The sequence below is a fragment of the Lactuca sativa genome, chromosome 5 (genome assembly GCF_002870075.4).
Source record: "Lactuca sativa cultivar Salinas chromosome 5, Lsat_Salinas_v11, whole genome shotgun sequence".
NCBI lineage: Eukaryota > Viridiplantae > Streptophyta > Magnoliopsida > Asterales > Asteraceae > Lactuca > Lactuca sativa.
This window is the reverse complement of record NC_056627.2, coordinates 32,111,970-32,132,897: the sequence shown is the minus strand read 5'-3', so window position 1 is coordinate 32,132,897 and position 20,928 is coordinate 32,111,970. Positions and strand designations below refer to the sequence as shown.

The 20,928-nt window shown below is 34.8% G+C and overlaps 2 protein-coding genes across 2 annotated transcripts; one reads left to right on the top strand and one right to left on the bottom strand.

The window, feature by feature from the left end:
• Window positions 1–7,705: 7,705 nt before the first annotated feature.
• LOC111904901 (uncharacterized) lies at window positions 7,706–8,578 on the top strand. Its single transcript, XM_023900611.1, has one exon. It carries the CDS (start codon window positions 7,706–7,708, stop codon window positions 8,576–8,578), a length of 873 nt encoding a protein of 290 aa, XP_023756379.1.
• A 2,131-nt stretch (window positions 8,579–10,709) lies between these two features.
• On the bottom strand, window positions 10,710–13,178 carry LOC111904912 (uncharacterized). Its single transcript, XM_052763970.1, has 6 exons — window positions 12,358–13,178; window positions 12,056–12,273; window positions 11,809–11,976; window positions 11,582–11,702; window positions 11,314–11,385; window positions 10,710–11,101 (listed from the first exon to the last, which is right to left on the bottom strand). Exons 1-6 carry the CDS (start codon window positions 12,512–12,514, stop codon window positions 10,887–10,889), a joined length of 951 nt encoding a protein of 316 aa, XP_052619930.1. The 5' UTR covers window positions 12,515–13,178; the 3' UTR covers window positions 10,710–10,886.
• Between the last annotated feature and the right edge of the window lie 7,750 nt (window positions 13,179–20,928).

Below are 20,928 nucleotides of genomic sequence, written 5' to 3'. Positions count from 1 at the left end.
TCGAATAAGTGACCTTAACTCCAAATTCACAATGAATAGGGGTAAAGCAAAAATTTCACCGATTCCAAGTCTATTACATCCTAGTTACATATAGCCTTAGTGTATCCACTTAGCAACTATCAACTTAGTAATGAAGATCCTTTTTAGTTCTCAAGTAAGTAATTATGGTAACCCAAAACACCCCTATGGTATTTTAGGCTTAAGTTATGTTATAATGTTCTCATTGTGGTAATGTTGGTAAGTTTTTAGACTTGTTGCCATATCACAACCATTCTTGGGCATATGTTAATCACTCCTCGGACCAGCATAGTTGATCAGGCTATGCCACTCCCAAGACTGACTGTACATCCCCAAGCTTACTTGTGATATTCAACAATCGTAATACATTTGTTCTTGTCGTTGTGACACCGATTTTAGTATGAATGCAGGCACGTATACTTACTTAAATATTTTATTGTTTAAAAGTATAAACTCTAAGTCAGAGTATTTTTAATCCCATTGTATTTATAGTTAGTATATCTTTTATGGGTTGATATACTCAATTCACTATAAACAATGCTCTGATACCAATCTGTCACACCCCAAAACCTAGAACGGCGGAAACGTTCTGGGGCGGAGGACGTCATGTAATGTATCACAAAAACGCAAAGTAGTAAACAAGCAACAACATCATCCATTGCATTAATAGTAATAGTTTAATATATGTGTGTTCTTTCATAGTAATAAGACATTACAACAAGTAATCAAAATAAAAGACGAGTCTTGACTGCTCCGTCTTCGCAAAACCTGGTCATCGTACCTGTCTACTGGTGACCTGAGAATACAAGTTATTTTTGAAAGTGTAGGTCAGCATTTAAGCTGGTGAGTTCATAAGTATTTGATGTCATCGTTTGTATAAGTATGAAGAAAACATTTGGAATTATTCAATGTAATTGTTTGTATAAGTATGAAGAAAACAGTTTGGAATTAATCAATGTAATTGTTCATTTAAGTATGAAGAAAACGTTTGAAATTAATCAATGTAATTGTTCGTATAAGTATGAAGAAAACGTTTGGAATTAATCAATGTAATTGTTCGTATAAGTATGAAGAAAACTTTTGGAATTAATCAATGTAATTGTTCGTATAAGTATGAAGAAAACGTTTGAAATTAATCAATGTAATTGTTCGTATAAGTTTGAAGAAAACGTTTGGAATTGTTCTACATTTGTAAAAAATGAATAAAATGGTATGTACATGTTTGAAAGTTTCTAGAAAATCCCATATTTTCTACTAGTATAAAAGTAGTCTTCTACCAAGACTCGACTGTTTTCTATGTTTACCTTTAGAAATCCAATATCTGTTCATAAGTGTGTGTGTGTAGTTTAAAAACTCCAAAACTATAACAAAATAATGTTTTTCATGCTTAAATAATAGATTTGTGTAAATATAAAATCACTAAGGCATTTGATAACCCCGTCAACCAATGTGTTTCTAATACTCCATGTGAGTTTTATAACCATACTAATGACCCAGACTGCCTGTAACAACGTTCTTCATGCATTGAAATGTTATGACGTTTGTCACCCCAGGCTTGCCGGCCTAACTGTAGCTAACAGCTTAGGTGCGGGATTGTCAATCCCGTATAGATCTATACAAAAGTATCATGCTCCCCTTACAAGGGATTATGGTATATAATACAGGACTTAAAATGCATACTCGAAAGTACGTGAACTGTCTCACAAAACTTAGTATAAAACAGATTTACGTATAAAAATGTCCATTTGTTCTTGTATGTGAAAGTATCTCTTTGATATAGTGTTTCTAGTATGTAAATGTTCATGATTTTCTCGTAAACTATACCCATTATAGTTATTCAAAATGTGTGTTTCGTTCGTATAGTAAATCCTAGTGTAATGCTCACTTGTTATGTAAAGTATAACATCTAAAGTGACATAAATGATCACATATACTTAAAGTATAAATAAAAGGGTTTGATTCGCATATATATATGTAAACATGTTTTATTTCCAAAAGACAAGATGTTATCATGAATATATATTGCATACAAAAGTTCTCATGTAGTATTATGAATCACATATGATTCACTTGATAGAAAAGAGTATATAGTGAAACTTTATGTTACACACGATAATAACCGTGTGCTTACTTGTATTCTCCCCCCCCCCCCCCCCCCTTAAAAGTGTATAAAAAGCATTGATAAACATTTGAAAGTGTAGTTTATAGGGGTATGAACTCACTTGATTGAAGTGGTTGATTTGAAGTAGTCGAGAGAAGAATCGAGCAGAACTTCGACAGGAAGAGTTGAAAACGCGGGAAAATCTCGGGATTCTTGAGAATCTCGGGAATCTTGGGAACACAAAACCTTCCTTCGGGACTTGAGGGTGAAAACCGGGGCTTTTGGGAGGGTCTCGGGGGCTTAAACGCAGAGTTTCGGCGCGAGAAAGAAGGGAACTGAGCAATGGAAATCGGAGCCCTGGAAATCTATTTATAAGGGCATTTCTGGTGTGCCATGTCGTGGCTAAGGCTGACCATGTCGTGGGGAGCAAGTCTTATCCTCTTCCATTGATTGGACGCCCTCAGTCACTTGCCGGGTCGCGGCAAAGCTGTGCCACGTCGTGGCAAACCTGACAGCCTCGGATTTCGGGCCTCGAACTTGTAAAATCCGTAACTTTCGCATACGAGCTCCATTTTCGACGTTCTTTATGCACGCGTAGCTGAAAATATGCTTTACAACTCTCGTTTTGACTTCATCGGCTAATTTTGAATTTATTTTTAACGGGCCGGGACACAAAAATTCCGTTAAAAATCCATAACTTCTTCATCCGATGTCCGTTTTCGTTAGACTTTTCATCGTTGCACTACTATTGTTGAGACCTTCGATTCTCATTTAGGTTGTTTTGGCCAACAGTCTCTCGATCTCTATTTCGAATTTTTAGTTGTCTGCTGCTATATCCGGATCTTGGAAAAATTATATCTTCTTCATACTAAGTTAGATTTGGACGTTCTTTTTATGTATGATCACGGTTTAATGTTATCTACAACTTTCATTTAAATATTTAAGGCTAAAAACTATTGTATTGAAGCTTCGCGTTTTTCGTTTAATCGGTGTTGTCGGTTTTGTCGGGAATTTTAGAATGGTTATAACTACTTCGTTATAACTCGAATTTTTGTGTTCTTTATATGTATGAAAACCTTGTTACGATTCCTACCACTTGATTTAACCCAAATAAGATTTTAGGAAAGTTATATTTTGACCTAAATTTGACTGGTTTTACATTACATTGACTCTAAATATCGGGTTGTCACATGAACATGGAGTCTTGTTCTTCTTTTTGTGTTGCTCTTTTTCTTCATTTTTCTTCTTTGTTTTTGTTGCTTTTTCTTGAATCATCTTTTATTGTCTCTTATTGCCTTCACTTTTTCCAATTTTCTTCTTTTTGTGTTTTCTTCTTGTCTTTCTTCTTGGAAGGTCTAAGGAATTTCACCACGTAACATAGCACTCCAATAGTAAAGATGGAGTAATAGATAGAGGCTTAATCACGAACACTTATTGATCATTGACAATGTGCCAAGATCACCTAAAAAGGGTGGGATATGACTCAAAAATGGGTGTCACCGAAAAAACTTGGTCCTAAAAGATGTGAATTGGGGGACCCACTTCAAAGTTCATCAAGCACCTCAATGCAAGGTGTGATGAACAAAATCTATCTAACTATCTACTCTAGATCCCTAGAAAAATGATGACATATCTTAAAAAGGTGGTGAGAATCTAACTAGGTAAGGCTCGGACGAAACTCGGGAGTACTAAGGGGTACTCCCCCCCAAAACCAAGATGTGAGTCTTCAATATCTTCAATGTATTCAAAATACCTTACCGGGCTAATCTTTGCTCGCACACATCGGTTTGACCAACCACATCCCTCCGCGCCTAGACCCAATCAAGCTACCTGCATCTGACCCCCACACAAGCAGTCTCAAAGTGGTCTGTGAGGCTTAAGACGCGTCCTATTTATCCAATACAAGGAATTCCATATCAAGACCTAGGACCAATCTATGATTCAATACTTATGACTCGTCGCTATGGTACCTATAGGGATGAGAAGACAAGAGAGAACAAAAATGCATGAACTTAAACTAGAATGCATCTAAAAAGGTATGAAAATTAGAAAAGAAAGAAACAAAATATGCAATATTTTTGATTTTTATGCAGTTTTTATGAATGACCTAAATGACTTACTCTAAAAGCAACAATATACAACCTAAATGCAATAAAAATAAAAGATAAAGAATACCTCACCCCAAGCTTAAAATTAAGCATTGTCCTCAATGCTTAGGATGAGAGTAAGGAAGGATCGTACCGGGACCAAGGTGGAGGAGGAACACGAGGATGGTACCGAAGCGACACACGGGTCGTACAATGATGTGTGGGTGGAGTGTGATTCATGGATATGTAGTTTTAAACGGAATGTCTTCAAAAGGATTGACCAACAATTAGAGAACTCGGTTCGGTGTCGGTATCACTTGAAGTACGAACTTGATCTTCTATGTTGATTAGTGGAGAAGAGGAAGAAGCTTGAGCAAGTTGTTGTTGCTTTGCTTGTTTTGCTAACCTTTTCAACCTTTTTGCTTCCTTTTCAATTTCCGGATTGTAGAGTAGTTCACCGGTTCTTGTAGACCTAGGCATAAACAATCAAATAACAATAAACAATTTCCCCGGCAACGACGCAAAAACTTGGTAGGAAGTCTAGTCCACCAAGCAAATTACACCCTTTGTTTGCAAATAAAACGTAATATAATGGTAAAAAGGGGTATCGATCCTTGGGGAAATAGTTGTATTCAATCACCAATGCAATCTAAAAGAACTATTGTAAATAAACTAACTAACTACAATTAAACTAAAACGTGGATGTTATGATTGCTTGAAAATTAAAAGACTTGAATAACTAAAAACTTTCAATTAAGCAAGAAAGTGAGATGATCAAATATTGGAGAGAATTTGGAAACCAAGGCAATTCAACACAATGAACATTTGTGTGTTTATCATTAGGATTTAATATGAAGCTTATCATTCATCCCAAATTGGTTATAGCAATCATGAAGCATGATATGCCAAGATTCCTTATAAGTTGTATGGAGGTTGGGGAAGCCTACAACACACCTTCTTAATCAAAATCAAAGATCCAATTGAAGCAATTGAACCCAAGAAGTTGATTAGCCTTAAGAATGAAGGAATCCCCAATTCCTAGAGGATGTCAATGCTTACACATCCATAAAGGAGTTATGATTCATAAGCTAGCTAGAGATGATTTCTACCATCATAAAGCCCTTATTCTAAGTAAATTCAATGATTCAATGCTAAACCAAAGAAATAAACCAACAATTGCTTATTAAAGTACTAAGCTCATGATCAAAGCACTAAACAAGCATATGAAATATGAACTAGAATTATAGACATAAGATAAATGATAAATAAGCATAAATCCTTTAAAAACCCGCAAACATTCAGAGGTTTTAGCCAAGGTAAAATAGAGAGTTTAGCCACTCATTGCAATAGAACAACAATCACAAAAGTCTAATTGCATAAAGAAACTACCAATATCTTGGAAAGATGAAAAGAAATGAGTTTCAAGCTCCAAAATCGCCTCCTCCAGGTCTCCAATGGTGAAAAATCGAGAATGTGGCTGATAGATCTAACCCCCCAAGGTTATGGTGTGCCAAATGACCAAAATGCCCAAAACCGGGCAGTTGCACGAGTACCCGCGCAACGGAGATTCCACCCGCACAAGTGTTGCTGTAATGCTATTGGCTCCTCATTCCTCCAATCCACCCTTACACTACCAAAGATTCCTTTGGTCCCCTCCATATCCATGTGATTCAAACCAACCAATCACCATTTAGTTACAAAAATGGATGCTCCAAGCCCAAAATAAAAATCCAAGATCCATCTTCACAAGCCCACTTCATCCAAGCTTTTAGCTTTTTAAGCCCAATTCTTCTTTGGTGGATTCGCTAAGCCCAATAATGCATCGAAAAGCCCACTAAGCCCAACTCCAATCAAACCGCAACCGCAATGAGCTCCAAAATCCTGCAAAATTTCTTATGCAAAATAAAAAGTCCTCGAAACGATCCATAATAAAGAAAATAAATAAAATACAATGCAATACTAATTAAAAGAGCTAAAAATACGAAAATAAACTAATAAAAATAAGGAAATAAAATAAGCTATCACTGTTGCGTCCCAGGATTTATGGATTTGACATGCTTTTTTCGGGGTTGCTGGTTCCAATAATGACGTGAACGTTCTTGATCAGTCACTGATTTTCGACGATATTTTGTCAGGGAAGGCACCAGATGCTCCTTTCACAGTAAATGGAAATGAGTACAAGTTTAGGTATTACCTTACGGATGGAATATATCCAACATATTCCACATTCGCGAAGGCGTTTCGAGACCCAATAACACCAAGAGAAATTTTTTTCAAGAGAAAACAAGAAGGAGCACGTAAGGATGTGGAATGTGCTTTTGGAGTTCTGAAGTCGAAATGACACATAGTTGAGCATGTAGGACGACCATATTAGTTAGACGTTCTACAAGATATTATGTATGCATGTATCATAATGCATATCATGGTAGTTGAAGATAAATGACGAAACATTGCGGAGTATTCGGCTTCGGAGCCCAGACACATGCAATTTTAACCTGTGACAACAAAATATTTACATAGGGTCGTAGATAATCAAGACGCACGAAAACGCAGACAACTTCGAGAGGATTTAGCTGATTTTATGTATGATGGAAATGAAAACAAACAAATTAGGGGCGAAATGTAATTTTTTTTAAATATGATGTTTTCGTAATGTTTTTAAATGTTTAATTTAAAAGATAGGTTTTATTTAAATAACATGTTTTAATTAATTAATTAATTTTGTTTAAAAAATAAAAATTAAATCGAAAAAAAAAAGAAAAAAAGAAATGATGATATGAAAATTTAAAGATGTTATAACTAGTTGCCTATTTCCTCCATCTGGTGTTATAACACCACAATGATATGACATGTGAGGTGACAATTTTTGGGTGTGATAACACTCATTAACTAGTTGCCCACACCCACCGGTTTAAAGTTCAATAGAAAGTTACAAAAATTAATTTATAGTATGTATTTAAGATTAGTAACCTTTTTGTTTTTCCATTGAAGAATTTTGATGACCATTAAACTCCAAATCTATTAAATATCAAGATAACATCTCATTATAATAAAGTTTTATCTATTAAATAACAACTAGACTTTCCATCTCAACATTATAGCTGTTTTTATATAAGATTAGAGGAACTTCCTTTTGAACTTTGTAGAAGTTTTTATATAAGATTAAATAGATGTTTTTATATAAGATTAAAGGAACTTTGAAAAACTTAAATTATACGTTAAACAATGTGACTTTAATCGTTTAATTGTTTCAAAATTTTGCAATGAACCCCCTAAAACTTGGAACCAGACGGAAAGGATTCAATCATCTGCCCATCATCTACCTGCCACTCAGCCACTGCCAGTTTGGAATCAATTTTTAATTTCTTGAATTCCATTATTCCTGCCAAAAAACCGCTCTGGCATTCCATCCTCCCATAACTCTCTGTTCTCCCTCAAAACCCCTTCCTTTCTCATTTGCCAACCACCATCGAAGACCACCGCAAAAACCTTCAAAACCATGCAAGACCCCGTCGGAAAACCAGCTGTGGACAAGCAAGATGACTCCACCGCCGTCACAAGGTCCGGCCAAAGCATTTTCATGTCCGTTTACAAGACAAAAGTGGCTGATCAGTGTTGGTTGATCACCATCACTTGGTGCAAGAACATGTTGCTTCACGGCTTATCAGTATCCATAGATGGACCACAACCCGAAACCACTTGCAAATTCGAGCTCAAACCATGGTATTTCTGGCGAAAACAAGGATCCAAAAGCTTTGTTTTGGATGGTAAGTCAATCGACGTTTTCTGGGACCTGAAATCTGCAAAATTCCATGGCGAAACTGAGCCAACCTCGGAGTACTATGTAGCAGTTGTTTGTGATGACGAAGTTGTTCTTCTACTTGGTGATTTGAAGAAAGATGCTTACCGGAAAACAGGTTGCAGGCCGGCGTTGATTGATCCGGTTTTGGTGTCAAGAAAAGAACATGTTTTCGGGAAGAAGAAGTTCATAACACGAGTTAAGTTTCATGAAAAGGGTGGATTCCATGAGATATCGATCGAATCAAAGAACACGAGTACAGATCATGGGGTTGATACGGAAATGGAGATTAGAATTGATGGGCATTTGATGATTCATGTTAAGCATCTTCAGTGGAAATTTAGAGGTAATGAATGCGTTAATTTAAAGAACGTAAAGCTCGAAGTATACTGGGATGTTCATGACTGGCTTTTCAATCATGGTTTAAGACATGCAGTTTTTATAATTAATTCAACCACTCCGGCAGCTTTTCCGGCGACACCATTGTCATGGAGTTGTGATTCATCAGAAGGGTTTGATTCAAGTGGATTATATGAGTTTTGCCTTTTTCTTTTTGCTTGGAAGGTTGAATGAGATCCAGATCAATTTCACTTGGTCAATTCAGTTTTTCGAAGTGATTTTAATTACGTACTTTTAAGTAAAGTTCTTCGTCATTTATATGTGGTTTTGTATCTATATCCCAAGTCAAAAAATGGATAAAATGTTTTAAATGCTTTCTTAGAGAATTTGTTTGATAAACAGCTGGAAATCTGTCTCTCTATCCAAACCAATAAGAAGGCATGTTTTCGGACTTCTTAGACCTTGTTACCATCAACCATCGCGTATGCTTTCATTAAAAAAAAACTTTTATCTCTTATTTATATGTAATACAATTCAAATTTCAATAATTTATCTAACACCTAACACAATCAAAAGTATATAATATATTGGAGTTTCATATTCTATTTGTAAGGAATCAAATATATATATATATATATATATATATATATATATATATATATATATATATATATATATATATATATATATATATATATAATGAGTGTGTTTGGTATATGATAAATGTAAGCACAAAGAATTGAAATAAACAGTATAATGGAATCAAGATCAAATTACTTATTAGTCACCACTGTCATATTTGGTTGGTTTGAAGAACTAAAAAGGGTCACCTACATATGTTGTTATTATATGAAATTAGAAAACTAAACAAAATTAATTAATTTGATAAATAGCTTTTATTTCTATAAATATGGGTAAATAAAATAAAAAATGTCGGTATATAGCTTAAATATAAGTATCTTTCATGTCGTTTGAAATATATATATATATATATATATATATATATATATATATATATATATATATATATATATATATATATATATATATATATATATATATATATATATTGTATGTATTTTACATAGTAAAACAATTAGTTATCATTTTTAAAATATTTTTATAAAATATAAAAAATAATTAGATACCATGATGTCTTTATATATATAAAAAATAAACATATTTTTATTTATTTTGGAAGCCGTAAAAATTAATTTACTCGAAAATTTTAATTTTAAAAAAATATTAGTTTTTTTGAAAATTATAAAAAAAAAAGTTATAATTATTATATGCAAACAAGAAACTAGCACCCCCCCCCCCCCCCCCCCCCCCCCCCCCCCCCCCTGTAAAATGAAAAAGAAATCATGTACATGAGTAATGTTTTATTCTATTTAATTTTGACAAACAACATAATTATTTTTCATTCCCATACCAAAATTTCTGAAACTATTATTTTTTTTATAAAAGATCATACTACAATAAAATAATAATTATATCTTAAAATACCTTGTTATTGTCATTGCTACAACGCATCTAACGTGCTTTGGTTTTGGGTCAAAACTTGATTATTGCACATTTGGCAACAACTAACTAATACGGGGGTGATGTATGAAGATTGGTGTGGGGTAGAGTAGGGGTGTGAGTGATGCACATCCATAGAAGGATTGGGGACCCTAATTGCGATTTTGGAGAACATACACCGGATCACATAGCTTGCTCAATAATTCCTCATTTTAAGTGTCTTCTATTTAGATCTTATCTCGATTACTGAGCTAAATTTGTTAGTCCAGTTTTTATCTGAGTAAATGTTGAGAGAACAACATATATGATTAGAAAAGCCTCATTTCCTTATTTCCTTAACTTCCTCTTGTTAACCACCCTGTCCAGACGACATGTCGTTTGTATAGATTTATAATAAAACTTTTTTTTTACCTCGAAAATCTTTCCTGACGATCAGGTATAGACGACAAGTCGTCTGGATAGGTGGATCTGTACCGACGATATTTTTGACTTTTACCGACGGAGTTATAGCGACGACTTTGTACAGTCGACAAGTCGTCTGTATAGGTTTTACCGACGACATGTCGTCTGCAAATGTGTAAAAAAAGTTGTCTGTATAGACTTCGTTCCTTGTAGTGATTAACTCAAGAAAAACAACTATATACAACTTATCGAATTAATAAGATTGTGTTTCTTACATATGGCAAATTGGCAATAAGATTGTGTTTCTTACATATGGCACTATGTAGAATATTGATTCATAATTTATTTACTTTTTGATACAAAAATAATAATTAAATAAAGAGTACAAGAACATAAACATTTCTCGATCTAATATGAATACACACGTCGAGAGGAAAAGAATAAATGGAATCACATGTTGTCACTTTCCGAAACCAAACCATTTTGCTAAGAAAAACGGGTTCTTTCCCTTGTCGCGAGGGGCATCACCTGATTTTGCTGGTGAAGGTGTCTGTTTTGCTGGCGGTTTTGGTTTAGCTGACATGAGAAAAATGGTTTTAGTTAGAAACAACTTATATTGTTAGAAGATAAAATGAGTGATAGAACATGAATTATAGATAATTTTTTCTGTCATTCTATAATCATATAAACGATGAAAACCAATACCTGATGGTATACGAGTGTCAGTTTTTGCTTGATCTGGATCCTTTCTTGAGCCTTTTTCAAATGCTTTTGGGGATTCATGTATTCTCTCGATAACTTTGTCTTCAGTTGTTGATATCCTCTCATGGTTGCCTGTAATATAAAGTACAAACACGATCTTACAAAAAAAAAAAAAACACAAACATGGCTTGTGGCCAACAGAAAATTGATTGGGCCTAAAAAAGACCAGTCTTGTCAAAGGCTCCAAAAATAGCCCGGCCCGAACCAACTCCAAGTGGGCCATATCCCTTTTAATAATTAATTTTACTAATACAAAAACAATGAGGAAAGCATGAAAAACATACTCTCATTAGGAGGTTTCCCATAGTTCTGCCTTAAAGCTTCAAAGAAAGCACCATCTCTTTGTTCTTGTGTCACTGCAACCAAAATCTAGACATTATTATGAGTCGTGGGATAAATTTCATAGTAACTCTTTAGTTATCCATGAAAGAAAACAATCACTATTGAGGACGAAACCGTCATTTTTGCATTGAAAACGTGGCTAATTTAGGAACATGACCAATTATTTTAATTTAGGACAAAGGAAAAAACTAAAAAGAAGGTGAAACTTACGTTGATCATACAAACTATTTCCATAGTTGGGTGCAGAGCCTACGGAAAGCAAACGCGCAGCCTCAGTATCTTTAGTAGTTGTCGTGTTCAAGTTTTGTGTGTCTAATAAAATACCCGCAAGCTGATTTAAATGTAATAAATTAGTATTGTATTATTAAAATTTAAAACCACAATATCACAAAGCCTATGAAACGAATAATCAGTTCGTGTTATTTAATAGTATTTACCATAAGTTTTTTCAAAACGGGGTTTTGAAGTAGATCATAAGCATCTTCACAATAATTATCCGTAAGGGTGGTGCACTTTGATCCAACCTCCCCATTATTCTTGAGGATGTCTTGCCCGACGACGAGGATGCTTAACTGTTTGTTCATCATTAGCACCTCCAATTCAATCTGGTATCGACACGTGGCAAGGAATTAAGTAACTGTTACATATATGAAAGGTGACATAACGATATCAAAGAGACGAAACCTCGTTGGCGAAGAGGATGGAGGCGGCATCAACACCAGCATGGTGGAAGAGCCAGGCGGCTTGCCGCTGCTTCCACATCTTTTCCCTTCTCACATTTAACACCGGCACCACCATTTCCATGGTGCTGCCGCCCCCTGCAACCACCGCATGCCTTTTGCTTCTCATCCGAGTATCCAACAACCATGCATGGCAAATCGCTGCCACCATTGAACTTGTACCTGAATTATTGTTCGTTCAAAACTATATTAAAACTTGTCTTTAATTATCTTCGTTTTACCAATCTTAAATGAATAGAAAATTACTGTTTGAATGTCCAGAGAGCACAATCTTCGCTTTTCCTTTGATTTCCCCATTCAGTAGCTTTAGGATTTTGATTCTTTGCTCCTTCAAGAACGCATTAAGATCCAGTTGACCTAGTTCTGAATCCTTTGGTTCGCCGTGTATAGGACTAGATTTCATCGAGATTTTGTCTGTGTAGCATGTAGATGATGAAATCGATCTCCGTTGAGCTGATTCCACTAGATTCCGCGGCGGCGAAAGGATATGTTTCTCTGTAAGAGAGCATGTAGAGGATGATATTGATCTCCGTTGAGATGATTCAATGAGGTGCTTAGGCGGAGACAACAATCTTGTGTCCACCGGAGTTGCGGTGGCGGTGGTTTTAATGGTTCTTCTAGGTGGTATTATTTGGGGTTGAGCTGCATTAGGGTCGTTCTGGAATCTGGATCTTCGGTGGGTTGATAGTCGAGGTGGGACAAGGGCAGCTGTTGAGTCGGCGGCGGTGGTGTGGTGGGTGGGGGAGGGTGATGTTGGTGGTAGTGGTGGAGAAGATTGGTTTTCGAAACGAGAGCGGCGGTGGGTGGATACTCGAGGTGGGATAATGTCTAGAGGTGTTGTGGTGGCAGGTGGTGATGCAGTGGAAGTCGTTGAATCTCCGGCAATGGGCGGTTTAAGGATGTTGGAGAACCATTTCTGGACAGCAGCGGCAGGGGAACCGTCGGCGGGTGGATGAGGAGAGTTCGAAAAAGATTCCACGGCGGTCTGGGAGTTGTTACGACTGTGACTGTGCTTCGAAGATTTCGTTAAGATTTCTTCGGTGAATCCATCCACCGACCTGTGTCTGTATTTTCAATTTACATCAAACATTCAACATCAAAATCCCTTTTATGTATTTGTGTATTATATAGATTTTTCACTAATTATTTTACTTTTACAAGTCTAGTCATTTATAACATGTTACTTTTATTCTCTTTAATTCAATTTATAACACATAATATTTGTTTTTGTATTTAGATAAATATATATATATATATATATATATATATATAGAGAGAGAGAGAGAGAGAGAGAGAAATTAAACTAAAGCATTATAATAAAAAAATTATACCTTCTAGCAGACCGAGAAAGAGGATCTCTCTCTGTTAATGAAGAAGTCGACAGTCTAGGCCCTGACACACCGAATCTAGGCGACCCAACGAGCCGGGAAGGTGAATGCCCCTCGGCTCTTGTGGACCCACGGCCAGGCGAAGAAGCCATCAACTTCTTCGCTTCCTCTAGCCATTCCTGAGTCAACCTGCTACTTGTACTGCGAGTGCTCGAATCAAAATCGTCTTCTTCATCCACCGCATCCCCGCCACCACCACTGAGATTGTACACTTTTTTCTCATTATTTACCGCTCCGAAAAACATATCGTTCATGAAATCCGCAATGTCAGGGACTTGTTCTTGGCCCCGACTTCCTTTTCGTCTGTTCTCAGCCAGTTTCTTTTGTAGGTTCTCGTTTCCTGCATTCTTATTGAATCTTCTTTGATCCATTGATAGATGTGTGTGAAATAATGAACATGTAACGTGATTAGGGCTCGAAGAAATGCCGGGACTTTGGCTGAGAACACTAAGATTTTCGTGAAGTTTTTAAAGGGGGTTGATGGCCGGCAAAAGAAGTGAAACGGCATCGTTTAGTGGGTGTAATTTTGCATGTAATCCGGCATTATTAATTAGGAGAAGAAATCTATGTGCAAATGATTTAAAATTTTTGTCACAAGAGAGATTTGGACTTTGAAAGTGATATATTCTTTCTGTATTTTCGAAAATGACATAAACAAGACATGTTTTTGTTTTGAATGATGCTTCTCGACTTGTACGGTACAAATGGCATTTAATGAAATGTGACGTATTGAAGAACCGATTCTTTGGTAGTTGTATGAAAATTTGAGGATATTTAAGTGTTAAACAAAAGTTTGTAAATTTTTAGTGAACTCATGTTTTGATAGTGGACAATTTATCAATAATCTATCCGCTACGATATTTATAAGTCAAATATGTAATTATTTTCTGTTACAATACATGAAAAGATAATAGTATTGTGTTTAAAGATATGGATGTGACATTTGGTCCTTTTTTAGACTGTCATCAAAATGAGGACTTTATCTTACGCTAAATGAAGTTTTCAAAAAATCTATAATTTTGTTCCATATTTTTCCTGAAAAAAAGTTTAATTTGGTACATTTATATCTAAAGAATAATACAATAAAATAATAGAATTTTTCAAAAAATGGGTTTCATGATTTCCGCGATCATGGTTTATAAAGGAAAATGATATTACACGAAAAATGGAATTCATGATTGCCACTTGGAGTTGAATACATTTAAGCCTTTATTTTATTTTTTTAATTTTTTAATTTTTTAATTTTGTCTTTTCTATACTTTTAATCGAGGATATAATCAAAATGTTGAAGACAACAATATGAATTATTTTAAAAATATTGTATTCAAATAATCTTGTCAACATTATAGAAGTGATGTTTTGTTATGGAAAGGCGTTTAAGTTTTTTCCAAGTAATATATGATATTAAAATAAAATAAAAAAATACATATACAAACTGGATGGTTAAGTGAATTGAAATCGTATTATAAAAGGTTAAACAAAGAGATCGGTTTGCTAATTTTTCGAACCTAAACCTAAACCGAAATAATCGATTAACTTATTTTTTTCGACTCGATTATCCGATTGACCAATTAACCATTTACTAATGAATCAATAAACGTGTTCATAATTAAAAAACTTGAATTTCCAAAATATGTCTTCCATGATATTGATAATTGTGGTTACATAAATTTGGAATATATATGGTAATTATATTTATAATGACAATTGTTTTTAATAATGAAAACTTAAGAAAACATTAGACTATGAGCGTGTTTGACACAAAACGTTTGTAAAAGTTTGAGAGCTTATAACTTCTACCGTTTGACAAAACGATCTATTTTGAACAAAAGTCTCATTTGATACTACAAATTTTTATCGTTTAGTTCAAACAAAACACTTCAAATCTAAAAGCTATCACACATAGCTTTTAGCAAAACGCTATTAGCTATCAGCTTTCCGCTAGTTTTGCCAAAAACGCCAATATGACCGTGAATCTAAATACTTAGGTGTTGTTTGTTTTTCCAGAATCAAAATGTCTGCAGCCTGCAAACCTTATCTGCAGACCTTTGCAGTAAAAGAGGTGGACCAAAAATTTTCAGTTTGTATGAAGAAGATTGTTTGTTTTTAATGTCTGCAGTCTGCTAAAATAAGTTGATTTTTTAAACGTAAAAGAGTTTTCAACATTACAATTTAAATAAATTTAATTTTATAACATTGAAATATAATTGATACAACCACAACAATATTTTTTTACAACATTAAACTATTATGTTAAACCTAAAATAAATCTTGTAAGCTAATGATATTAAAGAGTAGGGTGTCCTTCATTGCAAGAATGATGATCATTTTGAAACTTAAATATTATAAAAAAAATAAAATCCCAACTTTATGCGGATTGTCAGTCTAAATCTCAAACAAAAACCATTACAAAAGCATGATCAACAATGTAGTTAAAATTGAAGCCAAATAACATTTTTATTACAATTACATTAAATACAACTCTCAAAACACCAAAAGTATACATTGTTTTACATGTAAACAAAACACAAAATATGTATTGACAAAAATCTTTGGTAGAATTTAAGAGTCGGTATTCTGATAGATCTTTGAGTCCAAGAAAAAAGATGACAAAAAGTTAATGAACACTAGCCTGACTTCAATAATTATTTAGAGAATTTATGGCATTCATACACATTATCTTTAACAATAAATGTTCATAATCATAAAATAAACTTTTTGCAAAACCACAAAACCAAATGCAAGCAATAAGTACTAGAAATAACTAAAATAATACCACTAAAATGGATTTTTTTTCACTCATTCAAAAACTTTGCCCTTATAACACCAAAGTTTATAATTCATATCTAAAAAAAAAAATCTAGCATCTTTGAGAATACAACCAGCATTGTTTACATAAGTACAATGTTACATGTTCAAAATTTTTAATGTATGTTGATAACAAAATATAATAAATTTCACCATTTCCTGCCGACCTTTCTTCATAACGATTCCTTGAGAATACAAGTTATTTTGAAAAACGTCAATATATATATATATATATATATATATATATATATATATATATATATATATATATATATATATATATATAATGTTGGTGAGTTCATAAGCATATTTGAATGAAAAGTTTCGAATTGTTTGTATACACCAGAAAATCCGATATTTTCTGAAAATGTTTTGAACGTGATGTATCAAAATCAAGTATTAATGCATGTGTGTTTGTTGTAGTTAAAATGTATCGATAATAAAGATGTAATCCAGATAAAATCATGTATTTTCTGTTGTAAGTAGAAGGTAATGTATAATTGTATTGATCCCAAAAAATCCGATATTTTCTGCTTATATGAGTGTTGATGCCATAAAATTTCCAAGACCGTGTATGGCTGTATGTATGTTTTTAGTATCATCAAGATTAATATTAATATACCGAAATCTTTGATGAAGTTAGTCTCTAATTGAGCCGTTACAACCATGCTTGATAATGACTAATTCGCATGTCTTGGTGTTTTTCAGGTGCCGGTTTTGATGTAGGTAAGGTTTGTCGCCCTAGACTGGCCTAGTCTAGCTATAGGGAACAGCTAAGGCGTGGAGGGTCACCCCGTATAGATCTATACACAAACTCCCGCTCTCCCTCCAGGAGACTCTGGTTATAACTACAGGCTACGATCAAACACTCAAAGGTGTCAAGCGACAAGTCTCACTAGATTCTCAACTTGTTCACGAATAATGTATTTCACCAAGTATAATGTTCACGTGTATGTTTTAAGTTTGCAAATCCCAAAAGTATGTATATGAATATATGAGGTTCAATAGATATGAAGATGGATAGTTAAGATCCACTAAGCATGTGATTTTCAGTCCAAGCCCAATTAGCATGTAAATGGACCACTAAGGCCCAATAAACATGTAAAAGGGTAATTTAGGCCCAATAGGCATGTAAATGGACTATTAAGGCCCAATAAAAATGCGATCCATATCTCAGACCCAAATTAACATATCAATGGGCCACAAAGGCCCAATAAACATGCTATGGAAAATATTCGGCCCAATATACACTTAAATGGATCCCTAAGGCCCATTAACCATGTAGCGAGAGTATTAGGCCTAACAACATGTTATCAATGTATTTCGTCAATTTGTTAATTATTTCGTTGTTTTGTTTTTGTTCGAGGTTTACCAAAACAACAAACTATCTAATTTTTGTAATAGAGACATTTTTGGCCCAATTAATTAAATATTGTTATTTTCGGCCCATTTCTATAAGAAATCACATTTTTAGACCATTTTTGAAAAGTATGAAAATTGTAACGCCCGTAAATCCGGGCTAGTCAATTTAGAGACGATAAGCATCATAAATGACTTTTTTATGGAAGATTATTTACAAGGATTAATCTTAACTAGGTTGTAGTATATGCTACAAGGATTCCATACATATAAAGAACGCTGAAATCCGAGTTATAACGAAGAAGTTATGACCTGTCGAAGTTTCGCGACAGAATCGACACGACACAGCGCGACGTAAATAGTGAATTTATGATAGAGCGATATTTGGCATTAGCTATCTAAATGAAAGTCGTAGAATATGTTAAACCGAGAGCGTGCATAAGAAGAACGTCTAAATCTGACTTCGTATGAGGAAGTTATGATTTTTCGAAGTTTCGACTTAGCATATGCAACCCAAAGTTCGAATATGAGATTGAGCGATTTCTAGCTGAAACAATCTAAACAATGAATCGAAGATCTCGTCGATAGTAGTTCAACGGTAAAATGACAGACGAAAACGGAAGTCGGATAAAGAATTTATGAGTTTATAACGGAGTTTTCCTGTCTCGGGCTACTAAAAATAATATAATAAAAATTAAAGTCAAAATTAGCTGACGGAGTCTAAACAAGAGTTGTAGAGCATAATCTCACATACGCGTGGATATAAAGAGCGTCGATAATGGAGCTCGTATGCGAAAGTTATGAATTTCTGAAGTTCGGGGCGCGAACCCCAACAATGTGTCAGAGTTCATGACGTGAACACAGTGTTCACGACGTGAACTCAGTATTTATGACTTCTGGAGCCTGACAGACGCAAATTGCGATGATGCACCTGATGACTACTGAACTCACGACGTGAATATTTGAGATTCATGACGTGAATCCAGAAAAATGGCCCTATAAATAGAAATCGAAGGGCAGCCGGCCATAGTTGCTAATTCCTTCACTCTCTCACTCCCGATACCCTATCTAGCCCTCTTGAAGTACCCCCGAAGCCCCGACATCATCCCGACACCTGAAGCGACTCCCAAAGCCCATAAGATCCCGAGAGAAAGAGTTTTCGAGCTGAAACTCTACCCGTGAGAAGTCCGGTTTCTGAGAAAACATTCCGGTTTCACCGAAGAATACTACTTGAAGAGTCGTAGTGTTGTCCGACAATCGTCTTAACAGGTGAGTGTGTAGTTACTCTCTTCTAACACATAAATATGAATTATTTGCTATGAAATACGTGCTATGTGTTATGTATTTTTTGTTTATTTGAGATGGGTGTGGAATGGATGTTTTATACAGGTTTTTAATGATTTAAACCGTATATGTATTTTATATCTACAAATATGCTGGGTAGAACATGGGTAGATGAAATATTTGGTGACTATGAGACGTAGTGCCTATTGTGTAAACCCTGGTGACTTTGAGACGTAGTGCTTATTGTGTAAACCCTGGTGACTATGAGACGTAGTGCCTATTGTATAAACCCTGGTGACTATGAGACGTAGTGCCTATTGTGTAAACCCTGGTGACTATGAGACGTAGTGCCTGTTGTGTAAACCCTGGTGACTATGATACGTAGTGCCTACTATATAAACCCTGGCGACTATGTGACGTAGTGCCTATTGTATAAACCGTGGTAACAAGTGGACTTTATGCCAATCCATTAGGTCAATCCTTAGGAATGAATGAATGAAGGATAATTAACTCTTAGGGTAAAGCTTTAAGAAACAGAAGGAGATAATGGGGATGGGTAATTTGGGTTGATTGTCTGATGATTAAATATAATATAATATCTTACTGTGGGTTGAAAACCCTATATGCTCACCAGGCTCCCAAGCCTGACCCACTCAGTTTTCTTTGCATTACAGGTAATGGCACAAGAGTATAAGTTGGTGGAGTTGACGAGAGATTTTGGATTATAGATCAGTAGTTATAAATAACTGTTGTAAGGACTGTTTTATATTGTTTATGCTTTTGGTCTGTATCGGATCATGACATCCCGAGATTTTGTTATTTAATGAAAATACATTTCTTTAAATAAATGCTTTTATAAATTCTTATCATATTTTGTTTTGGGAACAAATTCCGCAAATCTTTTAATCAAAGGATTACTCTGATTTTATAAAACAAAGAATAAACAAATCGGTCTTTTCTGGCCATGAAAATTGGGGATGTCACAGCTGGTATCAGAGCACTAGTTTAAGCGAACTAGAAATTTGTAGGATTTCTAAACTTAAACTTAGAATTCTAAGCTATGATTGTGAGATGAGTGTCTACCATAATTTAGACACAAACACTAGTATATTTTTAGGAAATATGTCTAAAATGCTTTTATGTGCTAAATGCTATATGTCTGCCATATGATATTGTTTGTTCAGATTTATGGTTTGTTGTCGACTGGATCTGGAAACCTTATGTGTTTAGGATTCTAAGTTTACGGTTACTGTATTAGAACTAGCATGTAAACGTTTCGGAGTGATAAAAAGATTTATACGTCTATCGTAAATAAAGCTTTCTTATCTTAAATTCTCGCCCGGGACACCGAACATCTGATTGGATGTACAAAACATTATGGAGAAGAATCGTAGAGAATTGAGTAAATGGAGGAAATGAAAGGCTTATGATAGTAAATGACACCTATCAGAAGATATCGTAAGAGTGGTATCTTTCCTTTAGAATATGTCTGATAAAATAACAGAACATTTAGAGGAGTATGGTATGTCTGAAGTACACCTTCGATTGGCAGGATGATAGAACGATTGGTGTAATTCTTGAAGATGTCCCATAATCTGGAATTTCCATCACCAATCGAGTTGAAGCGTGATTGATGATCGAAGATACGCATGGAAGAAGTCTTAGTAGAGTCTAGGAAATTTTTATGATTAATTGGACACATTCGTATGTGTTAAATTGTTTGGTGATTTTAGGACATAGGGACTGCGAGACAATACTTGGGACGAGTATGAGTAGGTGTGAATAGTAGTAGAGATCTATACTACTGGAAGCACATGACTCACGCTTAGATTAGGGAAAGTCACAAGGTTACCAAGAAGCTAGTGATTGATTCCGTTTTTATTCAGGTGTGTCATTACCTTTGTTTCGGTAATCACCAGTAGGATGATTGTTATTACAACCCTAGTGGTCATACCAAATTGAGTCCGGCTACGATGAG